Source organism: Trifolium pratense, linkage group LG6 (genome assembly GCF_020283565.1).
Source record: "Trifolium pratense cultivar HEN17-A07 linkage group LG6, ARS_RC_1.1, whole genome shotgun sequence".
Taxonomy (NCBI): domain Eukaryota; kingdom Viridiplantae; phylum Streptophyta; class Magnoliopsida; order Fabales; family Fabaceae; genus Trifolium; species Trifolium pratense.
The window spans coordinates 28,180,089-28,193,806 of record NC_060064.1 but is presented as its reverse complement, the minus strand read 5'-3'; the positions used below and the strand labels follow the sequence as shown (position 1 = coordinate 28,193,806).

The window sequence follows — 13,718 nt, the reverse complement described above, 5'->3', positions numbered from 1 at the left end:
TTTGTTTGAACCACGTGAACTTGATTGTATGCAATTGGATTATGATCTAGTTTCAATTGATTATTTCTTGCACTTAATGCTTCATATATAATTTGACGAAATTGTGTGATGAACTTAATAGTTGATTATCATGAGAATGAAAATTAGCTATGGACCTAGGAATGATTGAACGATTGATAATCACTTTAGAGATTTAGGTTTATTGATTGTGATTAAGGAATCAATGTTTGTGAAAACCTCACTTAAACACAAATTCACCCAAGAGATTGGGGGAGTTGTGATTAAGTGAGAGGATTATTATCCAAGAGATTGGGAATAATCATTTTATTGATTCAATCTTGGAACTAGTTGAGTAATTCATGAGTCTATAACATGATTCACCAAACAATTTACTATGAGATGAACCGAAGAGATTCAATCGCCCGATAAAATTCCAATATTAGTTTTCATCAAATTCTTATGAACACCCCCCCCCCCCCCCCCAATAGTTGATTTATCATGAGAATGGAAATTAGTAGCTATGGACCTAGGAAAGATTGAACGACTGATAATCACTTTAGAGATTTAGGTTTATTGATTGTGATTAAGGAATCAATGTTTGTGAAAACCTCACTTAAACACAAATTCACCCTAGAGATTGGTGGAGTTGTGATTAAGTGAGAGGATTATTATCCAAGAGATTGGGAATAATCATTTTATTGATTCAATCTTGGAACTAGTTGAGTAATTCATGAGTCTATAACATGATTCACCAAACAATTTACTATGAGATGAACCGAAGAGATTTAATCGCCCGATAAAATTCCAATATTAGTTTTCATCAAATTCTTATGAACACCCCCCCCCCCCCCCAAAATGTTCTTTTATTTTCTTTTAAGCATTGGTTTAATTACTTTGGTTCAAAGTTAAAGAGAATCCTCGTGCACACAATATCTTAACTAATACTTGACGATAATTGTATACTTGCAATTTATTGATCAGTTATTGCATGAGTTCTACTTATGCTAAAATTGTTATTAAGTTATTTTTTATATTTGTCTTTGCTTTAATTATTCATTCTTAATATTGATCACATTAATTGAATGAACCATAAGGAAATTAGTTGATCCCGTGACAATAGAATTAATAGGCCAGACCAAAAAGACATTTCATCCTATCAATATGAGGCCATTAAATTTAGTATCTGACGGTACAGGGGCAGGATTAAGAATCATACGTAGTTAAATTCTGCAATGATATTAGGAAACCGAGCGGACGTAGAGATCTTGTTAAATTCTGAACTTCTAAAGGTTAGGACGCACTCTTTAGAGGCTTAACCCGTTAAAGGTAATGATACGAAACAACGAAGGCTAAACCTATCAACGCTTAATTGGTTCGACCTAAGCCAGATTGCAATAGAAATAAGTATAGTAATATACTAGGCGTATTTTAATAGAAATTAATCTGATGGCTTATAACTAGTTATGATGTATAGTATAACGCCACTTACCAAGCAGGAGTATGAATGAGATTCGAAACACTTAACCACCCCGTGCATCTACTCGCACAACCTTTTTATTTATTCCTCTTTAATTTCTTGTCCTTTATTTAATTGTCATTTACCTTTATTGAATGCAGTCCTCTCTCAAACAAACAAAGCAAATGCAAATCACTTTTACTTTCTAAATTCCTAAGCGAAACTAGTAATTTTGGCACAATCCCTGTGAAGAACGATAACTTATCACTTTATTACTTGGTTGCGATTTTGTGCGCTTGCAGAGCCACGCAGAGCCACCATTAAACCCCTATTCAATGTCTTCATCGTCGACCGATGTCATATTTCCCTCCACACATGGGTGAATCTATATTGAGGCATAGCGTGGCTATACCCACACCAAAAATTTCGATTTTAAATTGATATATATATATATATATATATATATATATATATATATATTTGTTATTTATTTTTGTTTATATATTTATAACCTTTATTCTTTAACATGAAAATGCTTCACGGTTAAGCAATGTCTATTGGACAGAAGTGGCAAGAGAGCGTGCTTTTTCTATTATAAAGTTTACGAACGCGTTTTTTTAGTCACACCAGTATATCAGATCTAGATCCGCCCTTGCCTCCACGGCTCCCCCGCCTCCACATCTCCCCTTTTCTCACCCCATTTCTCTCGCTTCATTCATTGTCGATCTTCTATGAGGTAAATCCACTTATTTAATCTGTTATTTATTTTCAATCTCATACATTTATTATTTGGTTTATTATTGTAACGAGAGTGAATATATGTCTTTACCTTGTTGAACTTTAATTTTGTGGTGATGGGGAAACTCCATGTTTAGGGTTTGATGGATCTACTTAAAAATTAATGTATATGTTGCCCCCGCTACTTAAAATTAATGGATCTATCCATTGCGGTGTGATTGGCCGAATGCATATTCAACATCAACCAATCAATCAATATCGATATATTTATAAAAGATCGAAAATCCTAAACCCTAAAAAGATACATTCACAATTATATAATTTTTTTTTGACAATTCGCAATTGTATAATTTAATCTACTCATATCATAATTTAATTGAAAATTTCTTAAACATATACATTAAAGAGGATTTAAAAGTTGTCATTTTCAACACAGTTTAGGATACAAAAATTTATATTTGATGTCTTATGTTCTTAGGATATTTGCTTGCAATTAACCTACTGTAAAAATAAAACCCTCAGCGACTGGATAAAACAATACAGGACAGAACAAGATAATATAGGACAGGACAAAACTGTACCGAAGAGATATAGGGCCATAATATTTTTATATTCGGAAAAAATGAGTATTTTCGTATTTTTTATAGTTCTACTGTGGACAAAAAGTTGTCATGTGGTTTAGTGAGGGACACAAAATCTTGTTTTTGTCCTGTCCCTTGCTACCTAATTTGTCCAGTCCCATAACCAATTTTAAATCAAACAGAGTACAACAAAATTTGTTCAGTCTCCTATTTTTTAGCAGATCAAACGCACCCTCAAATAACCTAAAAACTGTAACTGTACCATGGAACTTCTAGCCATTAAACTTGGACACCCCATTTTTCAGTAGAATTTCTGGCCATTAAACTTTTTAAAAAAATAAAATCAGATACATTCACAATTTGTCTAAAAATTTAAAAAGATACATTCACAATTATATAATGTAATCGGATGAAAATTTAACTAAAAATCCTCCTAAATATACATTAATATTTTTATGAAACCTCTTAAATATACATTAAAAATAAATAATAAAAAGAAAGAGGAATATATAACATCTATAATGTAGATATTTATAAACATGTGTTTTGATCTGTTAATGGTTAAGTACCGGATAGGACATCACATAACAGAACAACACAACACATAGCAGAACAACACAGGACAAATTTTTATGATATTCAACAATTTTTTTATCTTATACTCCCTCTGTCTCAAGATTATTGTCACAATTTGACTGTGTGCGTTATTCATACAAGCTACTTTGACAATATTTTTTTAATAATGTATAAAGATAAATATTAGAATATGAGATCTTGTTAGATTTGTCTAGATGAGTACTATCAAAATATTAATTTTTTATAATTTTTAATAATACACAATTAAAGATATTAATGATCAAAATTGTGCATCGGCAAGTGTGTAGTAGTAAAGTGTGATAATAATTTTGGGACGGAGGGAGTACAATGTTTGGTGAACAAAATGATATTTTGGTATTTTAGACCAGTTGTACTTAGACAAAAAAAAATTTGTTTTTGTTCCGTCAAAGCCATCAAATTTGTCTGATCCCCGAAACAAATTTACAATCAAACAGAGTACAACTTTCGATTCCTTTATTTTTTAGAAGACCAAACGAGTTATATAGAAACACATGTGGGAGTTATTTCTGTTTTTAGTTTGTTTTTCCGTCTACTTTCGCGCCATCAATAGCAACACTTTTCATTCAAACACTCACTTTTTCTTGTATTTTTTTTTCCTTCTAACTCTGTTTTTTTCACTATCCAGATAACAGAGAAACTGAAACATTAAAAACATAAAGAAAAGGAACGTTTTTTCTTGTGTTGTTTGTGATGGCTGGTGGTGTTTCAAGCAGAACTCGTAGCAAGAAGGTTCCACCGTTTCACATTCCTTCGTTTGATTCTTCATCTTCAAAGAGAAGAAAGAATGATGAAGATGTTATGAGTTTAGATTCTGCTTCTGGGTCAAAAAGAAAAAGGTTAAAAGATGAAGCTTTTGTGTTTCCTCAGAATAAGAATGCTCATGAAGTTATTTTCATCGAAGAAGAAGAAGAAGAAGGGTTTAAGAAGGAAGTGAAGATTGATGAGAGTGGAGGAAGTAGTGAGATTGGTGATAATAAAGATGGAAACTTTGTTGATGAAAAGATTGGTTGGGATAGTGAAAATCCGATTATATGTTCAGATGAGTCTGGTGAGAGTGATGATGAAGAACAGTCTGTTGGTTTTTATGCTGCTGAAGAAGAAGAAGATGATGAAACTTTGATTATTTTTCATGACAGTGTTTATAAAGATGATGATTCTGATGAGAGTGATGATGATGATGATGATGATGATGAGAGTGAAGAAAACGAGACGAGCGATGAGGATTTTAAAGTTGATGAACTGGATGAGGTTTCTGATGATGATGAAGAGAAAAAAAGAATGACAAAAGATTTTGATGAACTGGATGAGGTTTCTGATAGACAAAGTGGAATTTGTCATATGAAAAATGAGAAGAAGGGTTCTATAAACAATCATGAAATTAAGGGTTGTTCTTCTTCAAACAACAAAGAAGAATCAAAGAAAAAGAAAGCAAAAAGTGTGGAAAAAAATGTCTCTGATGTTTCCGATTCTATTGAAGAAAAACAGAAATATGGCAAACGAAGATGGAATAATTCAGAGAAACAGAAAAAGATGGAGAACAATGGTTTGAATCGAAGGGGGAAAAGCGCGTATTTTACATCGATGGATTTGAGATTAGCCAAACTGCTTTCTGAATCCTATTCACACAAGAAAAATAGCATGAAGAATGATCCAATTCTGCCGGAGGTTAATCAGTGTGATGCACGGAAACCACCGGTTTGTGTTGAGGCACCTCTGATATGGAGCCTAAAAAGGGTTCAAACAGTGGAACTGACCGAAGAGGAGGAGGAGGAACGGAGGAAGGATGAAGCGTTAAAGCCCATATGGGATGAAATGGAAATGTACATTAACGAATCAGAAGCTGAATCCAAGGTAATCCTTCTCTTTAAGAACATTAAAATTTGACATTTGCATTTTAATTTTAATTTTGGGAACTATAGGACTAATGCTTAAGCTGATTTTGTTTTTTTAATTTAAATTGTTTGTATGTTTAAACTTTGGTCTAATGAGATTTGTAAGGAGAAATCAGTGACATTGATTAACTTAGTGTGTTACTGTCTTCAGATTGGATGTTTATGGACAAATGAAGCCTCACAAGGAAATAACGGAAGTCCTTCATCTCGCTGTGAGCATGACATTATTTACGACGAACAGATTGGTGATTATTGTGAATCCTGTGGTAAAGTTATTACTGAAAGCAGATATAAGACACAACTAGTGGTAAGCTCTGTTTCATGTTGATTTATGTAAAATTACTTGGTTAATTTTGATATTGATTAGCGAAGTTTAAACAAAGCACTATTGTTCTGCAATATGTGGCGATTCAATGCAAAGTTTTGTCTAATTGCGGATAAATATATTTTGAACATACCACTATATTTTGCAATCTGCGATTGAATACTGATTGACATTATACTGAAGAGCAAAATAAGGATTAATTGCTATGGTATCCATGAAATTTAAAAATATTTATGTTAAGTTTGATTTTGTCATGATTTATGGTATTATTCTGTCATTTAGTCCTCATGTAGCAGTGGAAAAGAACCTTAATTGTTGTATGTTTGTTCTGATTTGATAATGAGATTCGATGATGGTAGGAGGCACTGATGTTTGTATCTTTGGTTTTATGTTGATTCGTACGAAAAGTTGCAAACTAGTTTAAGTAATTTCTTTTCGTTGTAGTGTACTGATATGTATATAGACATCGGTAATAATTTAAGAAAATAGAAGTGATTAACGGTAACTGTGTTGCTGTAGTGTTTGTTTCGCTAATTTTCTTGTTGTGAGATTCATATATTGGCATCATGCTTTATTTTGTATTTTGTTCTGACTTTTGCATACTTGTATTGAACATGACACAGATTGATAAATATCCATATGAAGGGTATGAAAAAAGAGCTTCATCGGAGGGTTCTGAAAATTCCTTACACTTGGATTTCTCTCAGTCTCGCGTCAATGTTTCCGATGGTGATTTAGACGCTAATATCTGTCAAAAAAAAGGCATAATTTGGGACCTAATTCCTGAAGTGAGAGAAACTTTATATCCTCATCAACAGGAAGGCTTTGAGTTTATATGGAAAAACTTGGCTGGAAATATCGAGCTTCAAAAGTTAAAGAATGCCGATCCTCTCAGTGAAGGTGGCTGCATTATTTCTCATGCTCCTGGAACCGGAAAGACAAGGCTGACAATAGTTTTCCTCAAGGCATATTTGAAGTTGTTTCCAAATTGCTTGCCAATTGTTGTCGCTCCTGCTAGTTTACTGCTAACTTGGGAAGAGGAATTCAAGAAATGGGACATTGGAGTTCCATTTCACAATATAAGCAATTTAGAGTTATCTGGTAAAGAGCATGCTGATGTGCTTAACAGATTCGATAGTACACGGCATCGTCCTGACGAAACACGAATAGTGAAACTTATTTCGTGGTTCAAAGAAACAAGCATTCTTGGAATCAGCTACAATTTGTACGGATCAATTTGCCAACATAAGAAAGAGAAAAATCTTGAAAGTGTGAAGGAGACAAAAGGAAACTTTGATATGCGAGAAGTTCTACTTGAAGCACCTGGTTTGTTAGTTCTTGATGAAGGACACATACCAAGAAATCAAAGAAGTCATATTTGGAAGGTGTTGACGAAGAGTCAAACGCAGAAGCGAATCATCCTTTCCGGAACTCCATTCCAGAATAATTTCTCGGAGCTTTACAGCACTTTGAGCTTAGTCAAGCCTTCCTTTCCTACCATGATACCGCCTGAGTTAAAAAGCTTTTGTCATAAGAAGGGACAAACATCATCTAAACAATGGGGAAGGGAAGCTGATTCAGGCAATATAGAAAGAGACCCTTCTGATGATGATAAGATTGAGAAGTTGAAACTGCTAATGGAACCCTTTGTTCATATTCACAAGGGTGCGATCCTTGAAAATAAGCTTCCCGGGTTAAGGGAATGTTTGGTGACTTTGAAGGCAGATAGTTTGCAGAATGATATTCTGAAGAGTATTAAACGTTCTCAGAACAAAGTATTTAACTTTGAGCGTAAGATTGCATTGGCATCTGTCCATCCATCTCTTTTCCTTAAATGTCATCTTTCGAAAGAAGAAGAATCTTTACTCGACAAGGATAAGCTAAAACAGCTTAGAATGAACCCACATGAAGGTGTCAAAACAAAATTTGTGTACGAGTTTGTTCGGCTGTGTGATGCTTCCAACGAGAAAGTCCTTATTTTCAGCCAATTCCATGCTCCTTTACAATTAATTCAAGACCAATTAAACTCGGCTTTTAACTGGTCTAACGGAGAAGTGCTGTTCATGTCTAGCAATGATTCTACAAAGGATAAGCAGTCCATAATCCACCGCTTCAATGATGAAAATAGCAAAGCGAAGGTTCTGCTTGCAGCTACAAAAGCTTGTTCCGAGGGAATTAGCTTAGTTGGAGCTTCAAGGGTGGTGCTTCTTGATGTTGCATGGAATCCTTCGGTCAAAAGACAGGCTATCAGTCGAGCATATAGGATTGGACAGAAGAAGGTGGTATACACATACCATCTTCTCGTTGAAGGGACTACCGAGGCAGAAAAATATGGCAAACAGGCCGAAAAGGATCGGTTATCAGAGCTCCTTTTTTCAGCTAAAAATGCCACCGATAATGATGTGTCCAAGCGCTGTGCTGTGAACTTTGAAGATGAAGTCCTTGATAAGATGACCCGACATGAAAAGCTCATGGACATGTTCGTTAAATGTGTCGTACTGAGGAAGGAGCGAGATTTGGTCTGAAAGTTTTGGCCATCGATCAATTGTGTTGTGCTTGCAAAGGTAAGAACATTTTTGGTGGATTAGATTAAATTTGGAATTTTGTCTCTATATTATCTCTATATTCATGCTTCTAATGTAACTTTTATTTGGTTTTGCAGATTCTTCAATATTGCTGCTTCTTTAGAGAGTTGAAATAGATAGGTTTAAGGAGTAACATAGAGAGGCTCATTTACTACTTCTTTAGAAGTGTTTTTTAAATCTAGTTAAACCGACATAAATATCAAAATTATTAGGTCGAATTCTATGACCGAGATTCAAATTTCAATTTATGCACTTTGTATGTCAGTTTTTAATAGTTTGTCATTTTATCTATCCACAACAAAAAAAAGTGTTTATTAAACCGAAGTGAATCTATCGGTCGAACTGATTGAATTGTGAACCGATCCCATACCAGGTCCAATCAGATATTTTGCTTTTGCAATTGAGTTGTACAATGATCAACCCTTGGTTCAACTGCATGACTCGTTAACCAAGTTCACCAAGTTTGTTGACTTTAACACCTATATTTTGCACGTGACTAAAAATGGTTTTTTTTAAGACTAATTTGTCCTCCATTTTTTTGGATTATGATTGACTGATGTAGCATTTTGACACAGTTTAACGCAATAATCAATTTGCGTTGTTGATTTAAGATCAGACGGCTCAGATCTCAACTCAGTTTTGTAAAGTAATTAATCTCAATCACTCATTCTAATCAGACAGCTGACGGTTGTAATTGCGTCACGCAGTTACAAATTGATTCCATTTTAATCTTTAAACAAAAACATTGATCAATTTAATATGGAGTACATTGATGAAAACGCGGTAGATAGATAAATAAATAAATGCCATTAAAAATAAAAAATAAAAAAAGTATAATTGATTTCTTATTTTAAAATTTAACAGTTTAATCCCTCCATAAAAAATTTGTATAAATTAAATTATGCTGCAACATGTCTCAAATTAATTTTATAAATAAATTTTATTGAAATTGGTTTTTTTTTCCCTTATGAGATCATATATCACGTCGTTTAAAACATATCATAACCAATTTTTATAGCAAAATTTGATCGAAGGACTAAGCGTGTGTTTGGTTCTGCGGCGGAGAGAATTGATTTTGGCAGAATTGATTCTGTAAAATTGATTCTGGCCAAAATTGATTTTAAGCCGAAGTGGTTTATGTTTGGATATATTCATGAAAAAGTGAGTTGAACAAAAAATTTGAGTGTAAAAATCAATTCTAGAATCAGAAGCTACGATTTCTAGCTTCAAGTAGAATCAATTCTGGAGGCAGAATCAATTCTACTTTTGAGAAACCAAACAAGTCAGAATCAATTCTACACGTCCAGAATCAATTCTGGATGCTCCAGAATTGAAACCAAACATACACTAAAACGGTCAAATTTTAAAATATGAATTCTAACTCTGCAAAATGATAAAAACATAGGGAACAAAATTGCAATTAAGCCATATATAAAATAGATTAAAATCAAATAAAATACATGAGACAAAGCGGGTTAATATACATCGAAGCAAACACACACATACACACCCACACTGTATACACTACCCAACGAACACATGTACGGGAGCAACTGACAAACCGATGCGATTAAATCAAAGCCGAGATCTGAGAAGGAACCAAAGGTAATACCACCAACCCCTGAATCTAATGTTGAAGATTTACACATGAGTCTCTTGAAATTTTCACCAAGACTAATGCCCAATCTCGAAGTAAATAAATTAGTCTTTTGTACATTATCTTGATGTGGATGCCAAACTTTAGAATAAGTAAACCTCAACATCAGATTCATAGGCCGGTGGTATTACCTTTGGTTCCTTCTCATGTCTCTACTCTAGCTCCTCCTCCATTTTGCACCTGAGGTTTTTGTCCTCAACATTTTCGATGGAAATTCTCTAGGACATTTTTGAAATCTAGGAATTGTGTAAGAAAACAAATTTGTGTGGTTTGATATGATTGCAAGAGAGGGGTATTTAAAGAAAATATACACTATTTGTTAAGGTGAATTATGAGAAATAATATGAGAAATATACACTATTGTGTTTTATATTAAATATATGTATGAGAGTTATTGATATTTAATTATTTAAAAAATATAGTCAAAGGTAATATTAGAAATATACACTATTTGATTTTCTAGCTAACAAAAATGAGGGAATATGTGGTTTTATCCTTGAATTTCTATCCATCAAACAACTTTGTCGTTGAATATTTTGAAATAACAAAATCATCCCTCCATTTATTTCACGTATATAACCCAAGAACAAGAAGGGATTAAAACCATTTCAAATTACTTCTTTGGACTTAAGCAAATGGTAATCCCCGGACAATGTGGAAAATTAGACATTGTTGTTTTTTCCTATTCACTGCCACGTTAAAGAATTGACGCAAAAATGAACTGTAGCTAGAAAAATGGTCTTCTAAAAAAAAAGGTTGGAAAATTGATTGAAGAATAATGATTAAATGAGTGAATTGGGGTGATTTAGGCAGAGACCTCATAAGGTGCTAAAAACCTCTCAAAATCGCAGCTGAGGTTTTAAAATAGAAACCCTTGAAAATTATGTGCACGGTCGCATATGGGAGCTATATAACTTATAAGCCTTAAACATGTAAAAAATCACCTCTTATCATCATTCGCATTCGCGAGCCATGAGCTTCACATATGGGACGAAGCGTGAACAACAAATTTATATCCTATAATCGCTCGCATATACAACCAATAATTCTCTCATATGTGAGGAACACCGGACTTTTGTACTTCAGACTTTTGTATAGAAAATGATTTCATAAACTTTGACTATAACGTTACTTTTACTTTAAATTGGTTGTGCTTGTTTTCACCAATAAATAAACAATGGGAATTAAATTTCCTACCGTAAGTGTGTCACGTAGTTACAGCTCTGAACCGTTCGATCTGAATAGACAGTTAAGATTGTTTTACCGTGTGGGTAATTTAAACCGTCTGATCGTCAATGAACATTCTAGATTTATTACTGCATGAATATTGTACCGTCCATACACAATGCGCATTTGGAGTATTAAACATAAATAATGTTAATCATTTCAATAATGCTTTTGTACCTTCATATATTTTGATTTTAAAAAGACATCATTTCATTATTTAATTGATACAACAAACAATCCAAAGTCCACTTCAGCTGACTTGATTGAGTAGGACATATAGCACTATATGCTAATACATATCCCAAAGTAACGTACATTAATATATAGCCACTAGGTTTAATCTAGTAGTTTAGATAGTATACATGGAATCTTAAATTCGATCTTCATTAGTAACATTGTAAACGAAAAATATTTAGGATTAAAAATTCACAATTGATCTATAAGTCTGACCAGGCTTCCAACCTGCAGGAATCACATTCTCTGCCACAATAGTCTTGCCAGATGCAAGTGTAGTTAGCTTAATTGAAAATGGTGCTTTCAATGGTGCTCCTTTTTCAAATTTCCAAACAGCTCCCCATGATTGTTGCATGGAATCCCAAGTGGAAGAGTCAAGTGCTTCCTTGAGTTCAACTCTGTTAAGATCACCATCTCCATTCTCATATTCAATCAAGGCAGCAAAGTATTCTTGATTGGATCCAGAGTCCACATGAAAAGCTATTGATCTACCATAGTTGCATTTAACTCTGCATATAATAAATAATGGTAATCTTATATTGTAAACAAAATGTTTAAATATTGGAAATTTATAATTAATAATAAAATCTAAAATACAGATTATACTTAAAAATATGTAAACTAAAACTAAAAAAAGTTGCCATATCTAATAGACAATAGATGAAAAATTTTAGGAAAAGAATATTTATTGGACTCAAGCAGTTAATGAGTTTCACCAAAAATGACGGATTTCGTGAGAACACAGACTCGATTTTTGGGTGGAACAATTTCTTGATCAGACTTTACTTATCTCGTGACCGTACTCTGAACTACTAGGACCTTTTTCCTCTGAGAACCAGACCGTTATAAACCAAATTACTTGACTAGAAATAGTAATTAATTAGAAAACTTAAAACCAACCTTCTATGTTCCATGTGTATTATTCCAGCATTGCGTAGTTGTTGATCTTGACCTGAAATTGCCATTGACCCAAAAGCACTACCACTCAAATCAAAATGATATTGAGCATCTGAGCCACAGCCAGCACACTCATCAGTGATAACTACCCTCACAGGGTTGCCTGAACATGCAGAATTTCCTGTGCACCTCACCTGAAATGAAATTATGAGAAAAACAATAAAATCCAAACATGATTAATTGATTATTATATTTTCATTTTTGAACTCAAGTATACAAGTCAATATTACTAATACAAATTTAATAATTAATTTAATTTAATGTCTAAAAAACAACTTATAGTGAGTGTCTCTAATATAGTTCTCTAAAAGAATTTCAAAGGTAAACCATTAAAATTTAATTTACTTCAAATATTAAGGTCCACTTTTCTTTAATCACAAATTTATATTAGGCCCACGTTTGGACTGGGCCATATTGATTTTTTTTTTCTAATAAGTAATTGTCAGTGCACATCATGATGTATATCAATGAAATATATTTTTTTCCTTTTTTTTTAACACTCGCTTCAACATTTTTTAAGAACCGTACACAATTTAAATAGAACATTTTTTTATAAAATGGAAAGAATGATAATTTTTATCTTTCAAGTTATTTTTCAAAAAATTATTATTGTCCCCGTGAGCTTAATTAACCCAGTGATAAAGACATCGCATTTGAATCTCCAAACACTTCACTTATTTATTAAGGTGAAATTTTAATCACTAAACTACTTGACAAAATAAAATTGTTATTACCTCGTAACAAGAACCGCAACCTTTTCCCGAGTCATAAATTGCAGGACTTCCGGCGGATATCATTGAAGAGAATGGTGGTTGCCCAACAGCATTTTGATATCCACAAGCACCACCTAAATAATTATCAAAGAAATATTAAACATTTAAGCATGATTTGGTTACATTATGAATATTCTTAACCAAAGAAAAACTATATAAAATATATCTTATACTATATATATACCTTCACTTCCATCTCCATTGGCTTCCCCATACCAAGTAGCCACTGAAGGTGACCAATCTGAATCAGATGAGTATGAAGTTAAATTAACAAGCTTCTTTGGATTAAAACAAGAGGAAGGGGTCACTAATATTAAGAGTGAAACTACTAATATAAGTATATTAGAGAATGCACGTTCAAATGTAAGAGCCATTTTATCAAAAGAACACTTAGATTTCGTTAGTAGTTATGGTTTGATGAAAATAGCAATAGCTAATGTGGTATTTATAGAGATGAAGTACTTATTTATTTAAGCTCTTTTTTTTACTCATAATGCATGCATAACTCTTTTTCTTATAACTGAAAAGAAGTTAATTAATAAAATATTTGAGACGGCAATTAAGGTATGCATAACTACGGGAGAGAATTTCGGGTCTACAAAAAGAATAAGACAAATGAGGATGTTTGAATTTGAGATGCAAAACATTTCATTCACGTGTTTGTATCGTCAGGTA

The 13,718-nt window shown here is 33.0% G+C and overlaps 2 protein-coding genes across 2 annotated transcripts; one reads left to right on the top strand and one right to left on the bottom strand.

The window, feature by feature from the left end:
• The first annotated feature begins 4,083 nt into the window (after positions 1 to 4,083).
• LOC123892044 (SNF2 domain-containing protein CLASSY 3-like) lies at positions 4,084 to 8,306 on the top strand. The gene is made up of 4 exons (XM_045941894.1): positions 4,084 to 5,244; positions 5,437 to 5,592; positions 6,234 to 8,089; positions 8,273 to 8,306. Exons 1-4 carry the CDS (start codon positions 4,084 to 4,086, stop codon positions 8,304 to 8,306), a joined length of 3,207 nt encoding a protein of 1,068 aa, XP_045797850.1.
• Positions 8,307 to 11,216: 2,910 nt separating this feature from the next.
• LOC123890454 (putative expansin-B2) lies at positions 11,217 to 13,459 on the bottom strand. Its single transcript, XM_045940064.1, has 4 exons — positions 13,228 to 13,459; positions 13,005 to 13,117; positions 12,214 to 12,404; positions 11,217 to 11,822 (listed from the first exon to the last, which is right to left on the bottom strand). Exons 1-4 carry the CDS (start codon positions 13,415 to 13,417, stop codon positions 11,498 to 11,500), a joined length of 819 nt encoding a protein of 272 aa, XP_045796020.1. The 5' UTR covers positions 13,418 to 13,459; the 3' UTR covers positions 11,217 to 11,497.
• Between the last annotated feature and the right edge of the window lie 259 nt (positions 13,460 to 13,718).

What these genes read in the sequence shown, in the direction of transcription:
- LOC123892044 (XM_045941894.1), top strand. Translation starts at nt 4,084, where the DNA reads ATGGCTGGTGGTGTTTCAAGCAGAACTCGTAGCAAGAAGGTTCCACCG. An exon ending in AATCAGAAGCTGAATCCAAG is followed by an intron (nt 5,245 to 5,436) that starts GTAATCCTTCTC and finishes TACTGTCTTCAG; the next exon opens with ATTGGATGTTTATGGACAAA. An exon ending in GATATAAGACACAACTAGTG is followed by an intron (nt 5,593 to 6,233) that starts GTAAGCTCTGTT and finishes AACATGACACAG; the next exon opens with ATTGATAAATATCCATATGA.
- LOC123890454 (XM_045940064.1), bottom strand. Translation starts at nt 13,417, where the DNA reads ATGGCTCTTACATTTGAACGTGCATTCTCTAATATACTTATATTAGTA. An exon ending in CAATGGAGATGGAAGTGAAG is followed by an intron (nt 13,118 to 13,227) that starts GTATATATATAG and finishes ATAATTATTTAG; the next exon opens with GTGGTGCTTGTGGATATCAA. An exon ending in ATACACATGGAACATAGAAG is followed by an intron (nt 11,823 to 12,213) that starts GTTGGTTTTAAG and finishes TATTATATGCAG; the next exon opens with AGTTAAATGCAACTATGGTA.